The sequence below is a fragment of the Uloborus diversus genome, unplaced genomic scaffold, assembly GCF_026930045.1.
Source record: "Uloborus diversus isolate 005 unplaced genomic scaffold, Udiv.v.3.1 scaffold_529, whole genome shotgun sequence".
NCBI classification, from domain to species: domain Eukaryota; kingdom Metazoa; phylum Arthropoda; class Arachnida; order Araneae; family Uloboridae; genus Uloborus; species Uloborus diversus.
Genome location: NW_026558713.1, coordinates 69,622 through 89,189, shown reverse-complemented (window position 1 = coordinate 89,189; position 19,568 = coordinate 69,622). Strand labels below are relative to the sequence as shown.

The window sequence follows — 19,568 nt, the reverse complement described above, 5'->3', positions numbered from 1 at the left end:
AGAAACTATGATACATCGGTTATACATGAAAAAAGAAATACTCACTGAGAGCCATAGTTTTCAGTTAATAGAACAAGAAACAAAGTGAAAAAAAAAGTTTACATAGAAAACAACCGCTAAGTAACATCAAAGAAATTTTTTACAACCCATTTGTTTGAAGAATAAATTGAAACTTCCAATTTAAACATCTCGTACTTCGTTTTTTCAGCTGCGATGCGAAATTCGCAGTGTTTTGTTTACTTTTTTAGTGTTGCCAACCTTTTAATTGAAAATCGGTAATTTTTCAACGTCAGATTATTTAGAAAAGACTCAGAAACTTTGAATGATAGATCATAGACTAATAATAAGAGTAGACCGAGCTTCTCATTCTTGCTGATGAAGAAAATTGGTTCATAGATGTATCATGTGACTAGTGGAAGGGCTTGGCGAAGACTTTGGCAGCATGGTTGCTAGATGGCAGCATTATCTACAGTTTGGCACTCGACATGTATTTTACGACAATGTGTTTTCATTAAAAAAAACTTCCAGGTGCAGAGATTGAACTGTTTTTCTTTTAGTTATGCATTATTTTGACATTAGTAATAGTTTTTGATCAGTTCTCGGTAACTTTTAATTCATTTGGAGCTGTCAGCGTTGGCGTGAACGAAATGGCGTAAACGTTTTGCGTTAACGCAAAAATGTACTAATCGGTATTGAAACTGTAGGTAAAAATCTTACCGTTTGCTGATTCTTCTTGGTCGCTTGCATCTTTTATTGCTTAGAGAGTTATTGAAATTGACTAAAGAAAATGCACAATACTATCTAAACGAAAAACTCACTGTGTTAACAAAATATTTACAACTTAGAATAACAAATTTACGAATCGGACTCCATAAAAGATCATTCTTCCTCATCAATTCTTATTGATTTTATTTCTCGCGTGCGTTGATCGTCTGCTACGATCAACGCCCGCTGTTGCTAGGATATCCACCAGTCACATGGTTTGGTTTATGAGCAGCAAAAGGGTTGCTATAGCTCGGTCTACTCTTATTATTAGTCTATGCTTATTATTAGTCTATGTGATAGATTTACTAACCATAGCCCCACTAACTTCGACTACTTTTACTCACAGAGGTTGCGTTCGACGAAACTCACTGGTCGACCGGTAAGTAACTGGTTACTAACCGAATCGTTCTATAATCAACCGGTTACCACGGCGGTTACCAATCTAAGCAGTTGATTGGTTGATTGGAGCACGTGATCATTAGCTGTCATGTGATTAACTAACCGGTTGCTCTCGGTGGAGCTCGTCGAGAGGTTGCGTTCGACAAACCTCACCGGTCTACCGATAAGTAACCGGTTACAAACCGCAGCGTTCTATCATCAATCGGTTACCTCACCGGTTACCATTTTTAGCTGTTGATTGGTTGATTGGAGCACGTGATCATTAGTTGTCACGTGATTAACTAACCGCTCGCTCTCGGTCAAGCTCGTCGAACTCACTCAGATATGGCAGCAAGAACGTGAGTAATGGTTCCTTCGCCTTCATTGTTTACATCACAATTTTCTTACATGTGTACGTGAAAATTTCTCATCATATCAACAGTAAAAGTTTTGAATCGTAAATAGGAATCCTTTTCAAATCGATTTTCGATAACAAGTGTTTCTTGTGTAATTTAAGACATCTAATCTCCAATTAAAGTATAAAAAAGTTTAAATAACGTCAAGCTGTTCGGAACGTTGAATGCCATGTTTCACGAACGCCTCTTTATTGTTCTCACAAACTGTCCTTAAAAGGACTAATACCTCTTTGAACTTTCCTATATTTATCTGTTTCCTTAATTTTTCTTATATCCAAATGAGAAAAGAGATTTGAACTATTAGTTGAAAATAAATTGTGCAACTACCGTTTCGATGACTTATAAAATAAGTTCTATGCAGCCTATGAAAATTCAAACAGATAACTTGAAAATTGAAAACATTAAAAAAAAAATTTTTTGTGGGGGGGGGGGGTGTGATTAGAATGACTGGAATCGTCCCTCCTCCCCGGAAAGATAGAGTAAGTCGATCTGTCATGCTTCTAGTTTTTGCCCTTAAAAGGAAAGAAAACCCTTCAATGTCTTGTAGCGCCATCATACAGCCTCGAAGGTAGCAAAATGTGTGCATGCAAGTAGTTAGCAGCTTTGACTTTCTCTTTGTTTATCTATTCTCTTAACACCAAAAGTGAGAACTAATGAAAAGTTGTGTTTTTTTCCTGAAGGCTGAAGCAGTTTATATTAACAAAGCTTGCTTTTGCTTACAAAGTGTACTAAACACAAATCTTTTGTCTCTCTCCCACCATCCCCGTGGAAGATTTTAAAATGATGGACCTGTGGGTACTGTCCCTAATATTCACACTCTGAGGTATCCATTAACTCTTTCCCGCTCGTTCCCGTAAAATTGCCGTGCTGGGGTTTTGACTTCCATTTCTCGCTCCCGTGATATTGCCGTGCTGGGGTGTGCAATATTAACCCGACGAAACTATTAAAACCAATTCATTTATTTTGCCCGGAATACATTTTATTTCTCTCTTTATACACTAGATGGCAGCACCAGTCCATTTTAAATGTAATTGCAGAGATGAAGAAAGGAAATTTGGTACTAACTTACCAGATTGTGACATTAGCCTCTGTATCTCAAGCTTTGAAATTTAACACACAAGAAAAATTTACTTATCTTTATTTATATTACACAAAATATTAATAAAATTCTTTTTTAATGTTTAAAAGACGTATTTCTTAAATTTTCACTGTTTGCTTGGGCTTGCTTTTTGACTTTTCGTAAAATTTTAAATTTTTTTAAAATTTCAATCTAAAAATATTAAAAATTTAATGCACGTGTTGTTTATACACTTATTTTTATATTACTTTCTTAAATAAAAAAAATAGACACTTTTATGACCGTTTTCTGGAAAATGGTCCGATCGTTAAGGGGTTAATAAAAAAATTCATCATTATATGTGAGAGAAAAACCTTTGCATTGATCTGAAAATGAATACAATTTTAGATATATAAACTGCCAGAAGATATTCTGTGTCTCATTTAGTTAAAAATTACTTTGTTTCAAAAGTGCCTCATTTAAAAATGAAAGTTATAATGTCTTAAATTAATTTTGCTGATCTTTTTCAGGCAGCTTACCATCATCCTATGAATTTCTATTCCAATGACATTTTGTCCATGTTTTATATGAAAATAGATGGAAAATATAAGAGGTATGTTGTATATCTCGGGTATTGTAAGAACAGTGAAGTCTTAATTAATTCTGAAATAGTAAAAAGACAACCACTCACTTGGTCTTGACAATTTTCGAAGGATAACTATCTCAGTGGAACGTTGAATGTTCATTAAATTTGTCATAGAGTTTAAATTTTTTAAAAAATATTGTAAGTTTCAGTGGCGAAGCAAGGGGGGGGGGGTGAAAACACCCCCCAGAGCCATTGGTTTGAACATAAATTCAAATTTTAATATGGTAGTTAATGCATATGAAAAATCTGTTTTGATCAAAAAACTTCCTTCAGAAGGTATTTCTGACTGCGCTGGTGGCAAGTTTCAATATGCTACTTCAGAGCTTATGGTTCTCAAATAGTTAAAAAGAGAGGAGAGTTTGTTCTGAGCTTAACATGTAGTAGAAAAAATAGCAATATTTTTTTCATATTTGAGCATTTTTTTGTAATATTTCTTTTGCTTTCACTGTTATGCTTTGTGCTAACTTTGTATTTGTTCATGATTGCTTACTTTCATTCCACTAAAATTACCTAAATACTCTTAAAACTTAATAAAGATAATGAATCCTCTTGAGCTGATAAAGTCTTAAATGAACCCTTCCACAGGCAGGAGTCTTGCTCTCAAATTATTTTCAAGGAGGAGACCTGGAAATTTTGGTGTGAGACCCTCTATCTTATCCTGAATTTTATCCCCTAATATGTGCCCCCCCCCCCCACATACGTAAAAAAAGATATTTTATCTATATTTTATTTTTATTGCAAGCTAAATTGTGATAAAATTTTCTGCTTTTCAGAAATTCAAGAACCAGTAAAGATGAAAATGGAATTTGATGATGAAGCAGTAGAGGACGAAAATCTCAATAATCACATTGATTTTCCACCAGAAGTTCAGAATGCTATTGAGCAGGTAAAATACATGGTGTCTATAAAAGAACTCGGGGTTTTAAAAATTTATATCTTATTAACTATAGGAGATAGCAAAATGTAGTTTCTCTGAAACGAGTGGCTCATCAAGTTTTGCTCATACCAATTGGAAACGTTTTCCAGTCTCCATATATTCCAACTTAACAACAGATGGATTGGAAGGGAAGGACCTGTTCCAGGGCCCCCCAAGAGCTCTGATATGACTCCCTTGGACTTTTTTTCTCCTGGGGGCATATCAAGAATCTGGTGTATGCGGAGAAAATTTGTAATGTTTGCCACCTCTGGGAACGAATAATCAATTGTGTGGCAACCATCCCCCCAGACATGCTGGCCAGGGCACAGAAAGAGATGGAATACCCTTATGATTTGTGCTGTGCCACTAACAGAGTTCATATTGAACTTCATTTAAATTGTTTAAAAAAACTTGGAAAATATGACCTTTCCAATCATGTATAAAACATTTATATAAATTTTTTACTTCATTAAAATGTTTTGCCTCAAAACCCCAGAGTTCTTTTATAGACACCTTGTATATATACTTTTTGGGTACTACCCGTGCTTACTATTGCTTAGTAACTCTTGGAACTGTAAGCAGTTCCAATTGGATTGCATTACAATTTGAACTCATGCATTTGCTCCCCAGATACCTAGTTACTGTACGTGCATTCTACTGTACAGGGTTTGTCCAGTAAGTAATAGAACTGAGTCGATTAAAAAAAAAATTATTGAGCCAATTGTTACTATTCTTTAAAAACTTCCAAAATAGGCTCCTTCTGTGTCGCTGCAGCGCCGCCATCGCGATTTCCAGGCATCGAAGGCGTCACGGTAGGCATTTTCCGGAATAGCCTTGAGAGCCGCGGTGAATGCTGCTTGGATCCCCTCTGTCATCTCAAAATGCTTCCCTTTCATCGGCCTTTTCAAGCGAAGAAACAAAAAAAAGTCCGGGGGGGGGGGGGCACATCTGGGCTGTAGGGCGGCTGCGGAAGTGTTGGGATGCTTTTCTGATCGTCAATGAGCACTTTTGGAACCAACTTCGTGCATGTTCAAATGCACCGTCACAATGTCATGATCCACAGATTTTGGTAAATTTAACATTTGGGCAATTAAACAATTACTTAGTTGATGGTCTGAGTTCAAAACTTAGCGCATATGAGTCACATTGCCGGTGTTTGTCGAATTTGAAGGTCTGTCAGCACGGTCTTCATCGGCGACCTCTACCCAGCCCGCCAAAAGGCCTGGTGCCACCGAAACACACCACTTCTTGCTAAAGCAACATCTGGGTAAGCCTGCTTGATCATATCAAACGTCTCTGTCGCATATTTTACCGAGTTTCACACAGAATTTAATCGCGTACCTCTGCTCTAACGAACGCTGCACTTTCGGCATGCTCCACTCACAGAAACACATCGCGCGAAAATGCCTGTGCTGACTCTCCAGATGCTCGGAGACAACTGACTAGCTGCTCGTTCGTTATTTAGGAACGCCCTCTCCCGAATCCAATCGGCGCATGCAGGCTCCGAAGTACAGTCGCGGCGGAAGAAAATCAGTCCCATTACTTTCCGGACAAACCCTGTATCCTTGTACATTGCTTTTCATCTGACCACTAGTTGAATTCAAACTCACACTAAGACTGAAAAAAATTTCTTTCAAATTAAAATGTTTTCTGTACTTAAATATATTGTGCGTTGGTGGGAGGAGGAAATATAAAAAGGAGTTTTTTGAAATTGAAGTCTTAAAAATGTGATGAAGAGATGAGATTCGGAAGCTCTATCCTAAAAATTTAACTTAAAGTTCTAAGTGCTCAATGTTATATAACCTTTGAAGATGTTAGAGAGGAGGGTTCAGGCTATGTTTGATTAGTTATTTGGTGTACATTTTCTAATTGTAAGAATGCTGCAAAATATACCTATTTACAGTGCTGTAGTGATCAGGGAAAGCCATTCCCCAAAATACTTTGTGTTAAAAAATGCCGCAAATTTTATGTAAATTAGTTTTAAATCACCCTTTAAAAAAAAACAGGTGTTTTTCAAAATTTTGTCTTGCTTTAGGCTTACTCTCTCTTTATATCTCTTTGTAAAATCTTCTGAAATGTAAGGTGTGTTTTAACTAAGCTTTTTTAAATTCTGCTTATGAATGAAACCCTTTTGATGAAACTACGATAACTTTCAGAGCTATTAGCCAGCCTTGCCCTTTAATGACAAATCGAAGAGGCTTATTGATTGTATTATTTCAAGGTGTATTTGTTAAAATTCATGACAAGTTTCAAGTAGAAAGCTTACCATAGATGTATTTCGTTAAGGTGAAGTTAATTTTACTATTCAAAGTATGTGTTGGCCCATAAACCAATATCATAACGATGTGATTTTGTAAATTTTTTACCGATGGTTATGATTTGTTTCTCATAAATTAATATTTTCGATTTAAAAGATCTGTTTGATTTTCAGGTTTTACCAAGTACAGATCCTTTAGATCATCCTGATTTCAATGCAGTCGATTACATAAATAAATTATTCCCCACAGAGCAGTCATTGTCTAATATTGATGAAGTTACAGGAAGAATGAAATTCAAAATCAGGTATGATTTATTATCAGATCAATCAGTTTAAATGCATGTATCCAATACTTTTCACTTTTTATTTTAAGTTTGAAAGTAATTAAACCCTGTTTACAGAGGCAGCATTTCAGCGTTTCATTTGGGGGGTCAAGTTTCTTTAATATGTATTACCACAGTACGGTCCCAAACACACATTAGCTAACAGGAAGTGGTCAAAAAATCGGTTTAATATGAATAAAAATTAGTGTTTAGAAACAAATAAAATTTTGATTCACTTTCTAATAAGTTATCGTACAAAACATCTCGATACTAAAGTTTTTATACCTTTTGGAAAAGTTTTAGTGCACGATTTTTGAAATTCGGAAGAGCAGGGAATCCTGTTACTAATCTATTAGTGCCCACTGCCGCGCTGTTTTGCCACTACAGCCAAATAGATTTTTTTTTGCCCATTGTGCTTCGAAAATAAGTCTTTAATCTCCTGAGACAAAAAAATCTTTCTCTACTAGCTGAGCTAATTGAAATAGTTAAAAAACAATTAAAGTAACAAAGTTATGTATGAAAACGCTTTTTATATCTTGCTCTTCAAAATCACCCAGGCAGCTTCAAAAATTGTGAGGAGCTTAATTTTTCATCATTGAATAATCTAGTCTCCTGGGCGCTCTCAGCATCAATGAGACGTCATCTGCCTCCAGCTCTGTTATTCACTATTCCAGACTGATGAGTCCATTACAAGGACAAACTGCAGTCTCTGGATGTGATAACCAGTTTTTAGGTATATTGCTTGTAATTTTTCCTGCCTCATGCTTAAATTTTTACTTATAATTGAAACATTTTATTTTTCGTTTTCAAAATCCAATCCAGATAATTTAGAGCCAACCATACAAAAAAATAATTATAATCAAATCTTGTGTTAATTTCATTCAAAACTGAATCTATTACTTCATACAAAATATTGAAAAATCAATGTTTGACTTCACATCATCATGTGGATTTTTGTCACTTTTTTTTTTTTTTTTTTTTTTTTTTTGCGCCTTTTTAAAAGTGGCTCGGAGGAAGAATTTTTTTTGAAAAGTTTCACGATTTATTGAAGTATACATCTATGTAAAATCCATTTTCAGTTTTAATTGTAGACTAGCTTTTACCCGCGGCTTCACTCACATTGATGTAGTTTTTTTTCAATCGATTCAAGTTAACGATCAACACAGGCAGAGGTCAAATAGTTACCAAAAAATGGTTTGTCTCCAGTTTCGCTGACATTTCAAATTGCCTGCCGCTTTAAATGTATCAAAAGGTATGATTAAAACTGAACTTCTGGGGGAAGGGGGGTAAATGAAATGTCGGCGAAACTGGGAAGACATCCAAAAAATCACACAAAATAAATCACGAAAACGTTCAGGAGTTCTAAAGAAGTTAGTTTGGATAATTCTCAAAAATTCCAATTCGTATGAGGTCAACTATTCTTAAATAAAGTGAAACAGTTTCGTTATAATCCCGATCTCCATCAAATAATATCCAGCACTACACCGGCTATTTAAATTATTGTATAATGTATAGCTTCTTACCGGAGATATCGTCCCAAAATAGGGTCAATAATCACTACAAATTCTGATTCTAATAATGTCCCTTTAGTGTGAGAATATCAAACCTTTAAAATCCCCATTAGAAGGAAATCAACTGTTTCTAAATAACGTAAACGATCCTGATTACAATGGCAAAAAGTTCAGAGTGAAAATACCATTAAAATCAGAGTAAGGACAACAGTTTTTTTTTAAAGTTCCCATTTAAATGAGGACAATAGTACAAAAAACTTCTCATTTCGCAAAAGAGAAAAATTACCAAAAGTCTCTATTAGAATGGTCTCTATCAGCGTTTTCAAATAACATTTCCCTCTGATGATCTCAGTCGTGATTATTTCTAAAAATCTTCATCAGTACAGGTCCGATAGGATAAAAAACAAATAAAAAACAAAATGAGAGAAAAAAGAAAGAACAATATTCTCCATTGTCGCCATTAAAATAGGGACGTTAATTCCACGAAATCCTAATTAGCATCATTAGCCCTTAAAAACACACACACACAAAAAAAAGAAAAAAGAAAATGAAAAGTTTCATAAAAATTTTAAATAGTTCACCAGTGCACTAACATAGTCGCCTGGTAAGACTGGAGATAAAAAATGAATTTGGTAGATTAATTTACATTTTAATAGTAGTTTTAATGTTATTTAAGAGTGTAGTTACACTAATTTGGCGGATTAATTTTAACTTCAATACCTCATGGTATTTAATGATCTTTTTACCAAAATTAATTTGGCGGAATTTTTACATTTTAATACAACTTTTGTAATGACTGTAGGGCCAAGATTTTTGAACACTCGTCGCGAACACGTTATTATAACCCTTCCTATCGAATACGTTTTTAAAATGTCATCTTGTTTAGTTTCATTTTAAATTTTTGCAATTAAAAGCAGCGTTAAAATGTAAAATAATAAATCCAAATCCATTATTAATCGCCAAAGGACCACAGTACCATACATTCGCCAGAGACTTGCCAAGTTTATGAAACTGCGTAAAATGTTTGGTTAATCTTTATTCATAAGATATGATTTTTAATTCTGAACAGAAGATGCTATAAAGAAAATGTTTTGCATGCATTCGGCCCTTTCTGGCGGAAAAAAAAAATCTTTCTTCGACGGTAACTGGGGGTAGGGGTGCAGACTGTATTTCATAACGTTATTTCGTTACCAGATAGTTGTATGTAGCAAAAATACCCGGCGTTGCTTGGGTCTGTAATAATTATGAGGAACAATCGCTACTTTTATTCGTTCTCTGCTTTAACTGAAATAACTCAAACACACCTCTTTGACGTGATTAAAAATAGAGCTTCTTCCTAACCCGTAAAAGTAAAATGGCAATAAGTATGAAGAACAAAACAGTACTCTTTTAGAAACGAAAAAACGATACTTAAGCATATACAAATTTGAGGAATTTCTAAAATATGAAATTAAACTTCACTTGTTTAAAAAGATTTATCTTTTTTTTTTCTTTTTCGAACATAATCTAAAACCTTCTCTATATTGCTGTTGAAGTACAAACTTTTAAAAAACGTAGACGCCCGTAATCCCTTACTGCGATTTAAAATGTTATTAAATTTACATTAACCGTATTGGGATACCTTAAATGAGGCTCTCCTTCCCTTTGTAAAACTGTGTGTTACTAATTTTCATCGAAGAGATAGTGTCGCCAAATACTGAGATACTTCTGGTGATTATAAAATGTTGCTACCCGAAATGTTTCCAATAAATAGTAAAAATTTGACCATTTTTTGAAATCAGACGCAAAGACAAATTAATGGAAGTTTTTGTGCTGTTTATGGATTTGCTTGATTTAGTTGGCGAATAATTTTACGTGTTAACAAATTTAAAGAAAGGAATATTAAAGAAATGGCGATATTTGGTTACATGATGAAAACCGAGAAACAGTATTGCGTACTCTTTAGCTTCACAAACAGCGACAGTTGAAAAGATTGCCAAATGCCTTAGCTATTGAAACGATTCCACAAAAAAAGTTTGGCTAGATTCCTGCTGATCGATTAAATACCCAATCAACACAAATAAATAAAAAAAAAACGCATTAATTGCCTCAAAGTTGCATTAAAATGGAAAATAATCAGCCAAATCCATTTATTATTTTCCAATCTTGTGCAAAAATCTTATTTCAAGATTTGATTTGAGAAAAGCCTTGAACAGTCACGAAAAGCAAAGATAGTCAACAATACAACAATTATCGCTATCGACAGGGAGTTGAGATGATACATTAAGTACTTTTCTCCGCACACACCCCACCTCTTAGCCGTAGGCCTTAGGCTTGAATTGAGGAAAGCCTTCGAACATGGAACTAAAAAGCTCATAACTCGTTTTTTGTTCTACTTAAAAATTTCGAATAGGTGCCATCTTCAGCAGAAAAATTAGAGCTTTCGATGAACATATAATGTAAATATGTGCAAGTATTTTTTCATCCCCAAATTAGAGAATTTATATGAAAATTGTGTTTTATTGCCCCCTAAGGGGGTTTTGCCCCCCCCCCCCATAACGGTACGAAAACTACCCTATGTGTTATTCTGATGCATAAGCTATATTATTGTAAAATTTCATCGAAATCCGTTCAGTAGTTTTTGCGTGAAAGAGTAACAAACATCCATACATCCATACAGACAAACTTTCGCATATCTAATAGTAGTAAGTTTGAACTATAGTAGTATGGTGCACAGATCAATTGAACTGTGGTTTGAATAGTCCGAAAATTAAACGTAGCGGAATCAAGATGTTTTGATAGAGTAAAGCATTTCTCAAAAACTTTCTTCAATACAAATTGAATAAAAATTCAAACGAAGACATACATGAAAAAGGGCATGAGGTTTTTCGCCATTGAAAGAATCGTTATGCAATCATTCTTCTAGTCGTCAAATCACTGCTTTGAAGTTATAAAGAAATCTTTTTATGGTTTTAACTCTTGAAGACCATCTTGTGTCACTTCGAGATTGCATAATTATAGAGCTCAATAAAAGGTATTTGTTGATATATATATATTTTTTCAATAATCACATACATTTTTAAGAAGTTTCTATGAAAGCACATAATGCATTGAGCAGCTGAAACGTGTTTCTAGCAGAAGAAAGCAATGAACACTCATTAAATAAATATACACTAGGGTGGAACGAAAAAAAACAAAGTTTTTATTTTCGAATTGTAATAGTGCAGAAAAGTTGCGATTGATGAAGAATTACAAAACAAAACAAAAATTTTAAAAATCGGATAATATCTTCCGATTCCGCAACGAGCCTAAAATTTGAAAAAATGGAAAATTTCATGTGTTTTTAGCGATTTTTTAAAAACTTTGCTCCAACGTTTCTTTTTAATACTCTAAGAGGGAAAAGTTACAATTGCTGAAGCCTTCAGAAATTTAAAAAAACATATTGAAATCAAATAATACCTTCTGATCCAGGAACAAGCATGAAAAGTAAAAAAAAAAGGAGAATTTCATCTTTTCTTATAGTGATTAAAAATTAAATTGTTCTTCTTGTTTTTTTGTTCCGGTGTTACAGGGAAAAGCCTTTTAAAAAACACTATATTACACATAAACATTAATTTATTTCTTGACTTTTAAGGTATCTTCTAAACATGCAAAACTACCATTCTTTACAACAATGAAACATTTTCAAATAATAGAAAGTTATAAAATATTTACCAAATTTACAATCCAGTATACAAGTCTTATTATTTTAAGTGTTACTTGTTAAAGCTAATTTATAATCAGATTTTTTGGAAAATTCGGGCATAATTGACCTAGATTTCAATGTTGCTCTTATGTAGTCATCTCTTGATTTAAATCCACACAATTCGAGTGAAGCCTCCGTCACAAGCTTCACACACCTTTCGACAGCTTGCGTATGGCAGGGGAATAGTTTTATATCCCAGTCGGGTATAGTGCCTGTTGCAATAAGATTTTCAATGTCTTTGTTAGGAACTTTTCGAAGAAAAGGTGGAGAAGATAACTTTGTCGTGTTCCAATTAATAATCTCTGTGTAATCTTCTACTTCGAAATTTAGAGATGGAATGACAAAGTTTCTAATGCTTTTGCCTTTAGAAACAGACTTCCTGGCTTTTAAGACGTTTTTAAACGCTAGTTCTCTTATGTGCCTCCTTTCATCAAAGATTATCGCCATTAATAAGTTTTCGGGATGCGCAAAGAAAGAGTTTCTTTCAATGACAGGGTAAACAACTTGTTTTAGATTGTCAGGTAAGTATCGACAGGTTTGAATTGTTCTGTAAACATGAATGGCACCGTCTGTGAAATTTTTGCAGTTCTTTATTTCAAACCAGACCGGCATGTAACATCTCAAAAAAGTCACTATGTCTTTTAAGTCACCTGATAGGATTGATACACTTACGTACAGTCTAAGGACTCTATTTGCACAAGTGAGCCATCTGGAATGTGAGAGTGGGCCAGGGTCACGATTTGACAAATCATTTGGGCAATTGCCATCCTTTATTGCCTGAGATATATCTAAAAGATATCTTTGATCCTTGCTCAAGCACTTTCTGTTTACATCTGGAATTGTACAGTCAATTGCTTGAAAATCTATTACTGGCAGTTTTTCGCAACCTCTGAGTTGTTCTCCTATTGGTCCAGAAAACGAATTTGGGCCAGTTGCCACCATCCAAATACCGAAAAAGATGGCGAAAAGGCAACTCAATGAAATGTAATAAACAAATAGCCCATTGCAATGGTCGTCCAATATAAATTTCAAATTGACGAATCGCGCCACTTTTCCACCCAGTATTGATTTTAGTACCATCGCAACCTACGATGGCTAAATCATAAAGTGAAATTCTTTGTTCATTTAGATATGAAACAATGCTATTCACTATTTCTTTGGCTGATCCAGAGTTTGGAGACACGTGGCCAATATAAACGGAATCAGGTTCTTTGATAATAGAATAATGCTCTTCTTTCACTGTTCGCCGAAATTGCTTTGATTGAATCTTATCTATATATAAAGTATCATCTTTTCTTCCGTCAAATTAAATACCCCGAACGGAGTCTTGTTTAATGCCACTTTGCAGACCTTTTCTATTTTGGCTCTTTTCTCTCCTAATTTTTTGTCTATCAACAACTTTAGAAGTATCTGTTTCAGTCACTAAGCCAACGTCTTGAAGCACACTGGATGCTATGGCAGCAGTTGCACGATCAGATACGCCGTAACGATCGCTACTTAGTGCCGTAGTTTTCAGCTTAATCCTCATCTGCCAACGGGTTTTCTTCTCTGGGTCCGTTGACTTGTAATCATTATCAGGTTCTCTCTTGACTGAACAATTTGGTTGTTCTTCATTTGAAAGATCAGATTCATCTTTCATGACTGAAACGCACTCAGTAACTTTTCGTTTTAAGGCATAGGCTTTTCTTTGAAATCTTTTTTTCAACCTTTTTGTTTCCTTTTGGTCCAAAGTTCCAATTTTTCCTATGCCATGTTTCCTCTGAAGATAGAGAAATCTTTGTTCAGAGATCAGTATCTTTTTAGATTTTTCACACGTACATTTCATGTAAATTGGACATTCACAAATGTCTGGGGTCTTTTTACAAGTGCAAACAACATTCATTACGCACTTACACGCAGAGACGTCAAAGAGTTTCCTTGCTTCACTTTTAAATTTATCAATCCTTTCTTTAAACTTTGGTTTATCCTTGTCTCTGTTGTAAGATCTCATGAAACTGAGATTTTTTTGTAGAAGATATAATTGAGCTGAGCAGTTCTTTTCAGGGAAACTGTAGGAATCGAGGCCTTATCAAAGATACATTTAACTTTTTGCGCCACTATGTCCTTAACAATGGAAAAACTCACTTTCGTGTTATTGACTTTTCTAGCTAACTCAAATCTCTCTTAAAAGCAACTTTGAAGTACATTTTCATAAGTAGGGAGCTTATTTGTTGGCAAATCTCTCGGGTGGTCAAATATAGGGCACTCAAAGGACTTTCTCATAATTCTTTTCTGCAAAGATGGATTCATGTTTGAAACACGTTTAGCAGAGCAAATCGACTTCACACGCACATTAGAAACATTGAGAAATACTGATGCCAGCATGACTGCTTTATTCATTTAAGTAAGATACCTATAGACACAAGCCAACTAAAAAGCTCATAAATTCAAGATCGTAAGGCGCTAATGGGGCGTATTAGATGCATACACTGTACTTAGCGGCATAAACAAATATAAGTCTCGCGGGATTAAAGGGCCATGTGGACAATTTCACAGGCTGGCTAATATTAAAATATCACATTTGCTTTATAAACAAACGTTCGTCCATTAGTATTTCATACCGAACTTATGAGGATCGTTAAACTAAAATAAAAAAAAAGCTGAAAAAGGGCTTAAAGTTTACATTTTTTCAAACATGTAGGTTCGTTGCGCGATCAGAAGATATTGTTTTATTTCAAAAAGATATTTTTTTTTTTGTTTTGAAGTCTTCATTAAACGTAACTTCTCCGTTCTGTAGCCTGAAAAAGTACATTGAACCAAAAATGTTAAAAATTCGAAAAAAACCTGAAATTCTCAACTTTTTCGATTTTTTAGGCTTGTTTCTGGATCAGAAGATATTATTCGATTTCAATTTTTTTTTTTCTGAAGGCTTTACTAATCATAACTTTTCTGTCTTAGAGCTTTAAAAAGAAACATTAAAACAAAATTTTTGAAAAATCACTAAGAAAATACGAAATTTTCCATTTTTTCAAATATTCAGGCTCGTTGCGGGATCGGAAGATATTATCTGATTTTTAAAATTTTTGTTTTGTTTTGTAAGTTTTCACCAATCGCAACTTTTCCGCACTATTACGATTCGAAAATAAAAACTTTGTTTTTTTCGTTCCACCCTAATATACACTTAAAAAATGAGCGTAAATGTGAATGTAAAATATCAAGGAATTTTCTTGCGAAAACCTTGCAGCCACACCACTTTGCACGAGCCTCTCATATTGGACACACCGTACTGGGCACAGAAGTATGAATGTCTTCTTTAGTTAAAATTAACCATGGTTCTCTATCAGTTTTCTGTGTTCTGAAAAGGCCGGAAAATACTTCATGAATTTCTAAGTCATCATACAAATAACGAAAAACACTTTTTCCAGTCTGAAAATGTGTCGAGTTTCATCAAATAGTTACTGAGAACCAGCGAGATTTTTTTTTAATGAACATTGATTTCCGACTCACATAAATTGAATTCACCCATTTTCTATCATTCTGCTTAAAAAATTTTGGGGTGCGACCGCCCCCTCTTGACCCCCCTATTTGCCGCTCCTGCCTGTTTATTTATTTTTTTTAATCAGGCTGATATTGGCCAAACATTATCCTAAATTGAAAAAGAATCTAGACAACTTCCAAATATTAAAATGTGCTCCCAAACACAGTGGCGGCGCTAGGCGTCGGCGACGTCGGCAACTGCCGAGGGCCTCGCGCAGATAGGGCCTCGCAAAATTCTCAGAAGTAAATTCTCAGAAGTTTTAAGATATTTCCATGTTTTCGATTGAAGCTCTCATTAAATATAACAGACGCAAAAGTAATCAAAATAGTGCGTGCAGGAGAGACTGCGCAGAGTCAGCCTTAGCAAATGTTTGGCCCAATTCTGTCGGGGCCTGAATTAAAAATATTCATTGGCAACAGCTAATTGATCAGCTAACTCTATCCCCCCCCCCTTCTTTTTTCTCTTCCTTTCAGTTCTTTTCTTTTTTCTTTTGTTTCCTAAGTTTATCCAAAGGTAAAGAAAATATACAAAACGCTGCTCCTCCGAACTCTTCCCCCTCCACACACACAGACACACACCGAAAGCATTATGGAGCAACTGAAATTTTGTTTCCAGATCTTAAACTTCGCGATATTTCCAGCTTAAAGCTCCCAAACGCTCAACAACGTCGAAAATCGCTTAAAATTGCGTTTTTTTAGCTTGAATTTCAAAAATTACCGAGCGTAACATTACAAAATATGGCAATACAATCGCATTTTTAAGGATTGAATTTCGGAAAATATTCGGGCAAGGGTCCCCATATCGCCTTTCTTTTATATCATAAGCAATTAGGCTTTTTAAACTTCATTAACAGAAAGTTCAAGTGGAATGGCTCCTGAATATAAAATATTCCTAAGTTTTTAGGACCATAACTTTCAAAAATTTTCGAGGGATCTCCCTTCCTTCCGGTAAAATCTTCAAAGTTTGTCTAAAATTCCGTTTTTGAAACTTCAATTTCGAAAATTTGCAGGAAATTGATTTTGACTTTTTTTTTTTTTTTTTTTTTAAGAATCGATCTGGGACAGTCAGTGGCCTATAATTGCATTTTTAAGGCTTCAATTTCTAGAAATTTTCACCGAGACCCCCTGTACCTTTTTTACCTTAACATCAGCAAAGAAAGCCCAAAATGGCGTTTTTAAACTACAAATTTCGAAATCTTTCCGGGGGAGAACCCCCAGACCCCCCTTTCTATCAGGTAATTTTTTCCACAGTCAAAGTGCCGGCTCCTCCCCCCACCACGAAAAAAACTTCTTTTTGACTGTGCTACTAATCACGTAATGTTTTTGTCCCAGCAATTAAGTGAATTGGGAATCCTAAGTGCCAATAGTTAGTACAAAAACTAATTCTATGAATTCAATTATTTGTCTCACAATATTTTATGATTAAAAGGGCCTCGCAAAACTGCATCGCCGACGTTTACTTTTGCTCTCGCGCCGCCACTGCCCAAACATTTCATGTAAATAGCACAAGTTGCTCTTTGTGTTTGTTACATTGTATAAGCTTACTCATTTTGAACCATTTGAAACCACCCTTTTTGAAAAGTTTCCTATCTACAAATAGTCATTGCAATTGAATAATATTTTGTGTGTGTGTGTGTGTGTGTGTTTTTTTTTTTTTTTCTTTCAAAACAATAAGTTTTTAAGGTATTCATTTATTGATGTCAGACTGGAATAATAGATTTGGAAGGAATTCAGTGGTGGTAGTCTGGAGAAAAAAAGATGTGGGGCTTACAGGTACTAACTTAAAACTGCAAACTTTTTGTAACTAAACAGTGGTAGGTAGTTTGACTTAAAAGTAAAAAGTGGGAGAACTGTGTATTTTATCAACTCCGACCATATCAACTAAGCTGCTGGAGGAAATGTATTTTCCTCAATGTTGATGGCTGTTGTTTTATCAAGATTTAAAATTTAAACTCTCTCTCTCTCTTTTCTTTTTGCGCAGTTTCAGTAGTGATTATGCCTTCAAAGAACAAAATTTCAACTCTTTTTTAAGTAAAATTTATTATAGTTACTTATGTTTTGATCATCATAAATTATTTTTAGGCAACTGGATGATGAGATTCGTACAGTTGTTCGTGGTCAGACAAGTGTTGGGCAAGATGGCCGTCAAGCATTGGAAGAAGCTCAAAGAGCTATTCAGCAGCTGTTTGCTCGAATCAAAGACATAAAAGATAAAGCGGAGAAATCAGAACACATGGTAATTATGCATATGACACTAAGTCCTAGTCTCTGATTATTACACTGGAATCAAAATCAACCGTAAGCAGTTTTGGAGAATCAATATTTAATTCAGTTCTTAAATCTTGCTACTTTCCTTCCATGTTGTCAATTTTACAATCTAGTGTTAAGAGAGATTGAGTGAATGAGAAACATTAAATAGTATTTCAATGGTAATATTGAAAATTCTATGAAAACTATAAAAATATAATATTACTTTTTTCATCATTTCTTTGTATTCAACTGTACTGGCAACTATTTCTCATGGGCTGCAATCTAAGAATTAAAATTATATTACAGTAAAACCCCTCTAATCTAGGGGTGTCCGCAGGACAGGGGTTTAATAATGTTATTTGCCTTGGAATCGGGGAATTAAAAATTCTCATAAGAAGGGTGTCCGTTAGGAGGGGTTTTACTGTATAAAGAAATTGTTTATAATGTCATTAAACGCATCAAATAAACAGCAACATTTGTCTGATCTAGTACAATCTGTAGTTGCTTGTAAAAGAAAAAAAAAAGAAAATGCTTTTTCAGGATGTTCTTATACAGAAGTAAGTTTATTTTATGTCTTATAAAATTTTTGGCTACGACCAGCCCACTCGCAAAAGCTTAAGTAGTCCAACAGTTGGCTAAAACTGGAATTAGCTGTCTGAAACAGAGACTCTTGAACTATTCAAGATTTGTCTGTACTCCCTGATGGAAAGTTTTGCTTTGTCAATTACAGTCTCATTATTAAACTGCATGAATTTCAATATAAGTAGATCAAAATAAGCTGGGCAAAAAAAAAAAAAAAAAAAAATGCATGCATTTTTTTTAAAATTTGAAGTAACAAAGTATTGATTCAAATTCAGCTTTTACAACTTTAAATAAAATTTAATGATCAATTTTTAGTTTTGAATTTTTTAAGTAAAAGCTGAATTATTTTAGGTAAAAGAAATTACTCGTGATATCAAGCAATTGGACCATGCAAAACGTCATCTTACTGCTTCAATACTTACGTTGAATCAACTTCACATGCTGGTTGATGGTGTAGATAAACTTCAGTAAGTTTAGTTTATACTATAATTATTGGTTTAGGATCTTTAAATTATTGATGACATTTTCGTGAAATTTCTGTTTGAAAAATTTCCACTTTCTTGATGGCTATTAAAAATTTCTCTTCCTGAATTTCTAAATTGCTTTTAAATTTCAAATGTGCCCCTGAAAGTAATAAAGTTTCAAACGAAAATGAAGTGTTCCATTTATACTTTTTGTATAATATTCTATTCAACTATGACTGTATCTTAAATCAACTGAGTAATGAAACTTATGTTTAGACAGATGAGAATTTTTTTGGCGAAGGAACCCCTTTCTAGATTTGGAATAAGTGCAGTGGCAGTCCAAGAACTAGAACAAATACAAATGTGACAACCAGCAGCAGGCTCTGGGCCCAGCTAGGCTGGTCCTAGTCAGTTTATTAGTTCCTAATGAAGATCAATGGCCCTCTTAAAGCTATCAACCCCCTTGCTCATCACTGCCTCTTCCGGTAAGCTGTTCCAAGTGCCCACAACCCTACTAAAATAGTAATTTTTCCTAATTTCCAGGTTAACCTGAGAATTGAATAGCTTAAAACAATGATCCCCTCGTCCTGCTTTCCCTGCAAAAATTTAAACCATTGACATCTTTCATTTTGATAAGTTTAAACAACTGAATCATGTCCCCTCTTAATCTCCTTTCCTCTTGGCTATATATATTTATCTTATTAAGTCTGATATCATAATCTAAATCTGAAAATCCCCTTACTATTCTAGTTACTCTTCTTTG

General features: G+C 34.4%; 2 protein-coding genes across 3 annotated transcripts in view; one reads left to right on the top strand and one right to left on the bottom strand.

Moving 5' to 3' along the window:
• LOC129233564 (putative protein-lysine deacylase ABHD14B) overlaps positions 1–263 on the bottom strand; it is a 33,452-nt gene extending 33,189 nt beyond the window's left edge. For both annotated transcript variants that reach the window (XM_054867572.1, XM_054867573.1), the window contains exon 1: positions 46–263. In XM_054867572.1, coding sequence (XP_054723547.1) covers positions 46–55 — 10 coding nt within the window. In that variant the 5' untranslated portion in view covers positions 56–263. The remainder of the gene's footprint in view (positions 1–45) is intronic.
• Positions 264–1,495: 1,232 nt separating this feature from the next.
• LOC129233562 (vacuolar protein sorting-associated protein 53 homolog) overlaps positions 1,496–19,568 on the top strand; it is a 57,490-nt gene continuing 39,417 nt past the window's right edge. The window contains exons 1-6 of the mRNA XM_054867571.1: positions 1,496–1,555; positions 3,147–3,229; positions 4,036–4,148; positions 6,610–6,740; positions 17,592–17,745; positions 18,693–18,808. Coding sequence (XP_054723546.1) covers positions 3,214–3,229; positions 4,036–4,148; positions 6,610–6,740; positions 17,592–17,745; positions 18,693–18,808 — 530 coding nt within the window. The 5' untranslated portion in view covers positions 1,496–1,555; positions 3,147–3,213. The remainder of the gene's footprint in view (positions 1,556–3,146; positions 3,230–4,035; positions 4,149–6,609; positions 6,741–17,591; positions 17,746–18,692; positions 18,809–19,568) is intronic.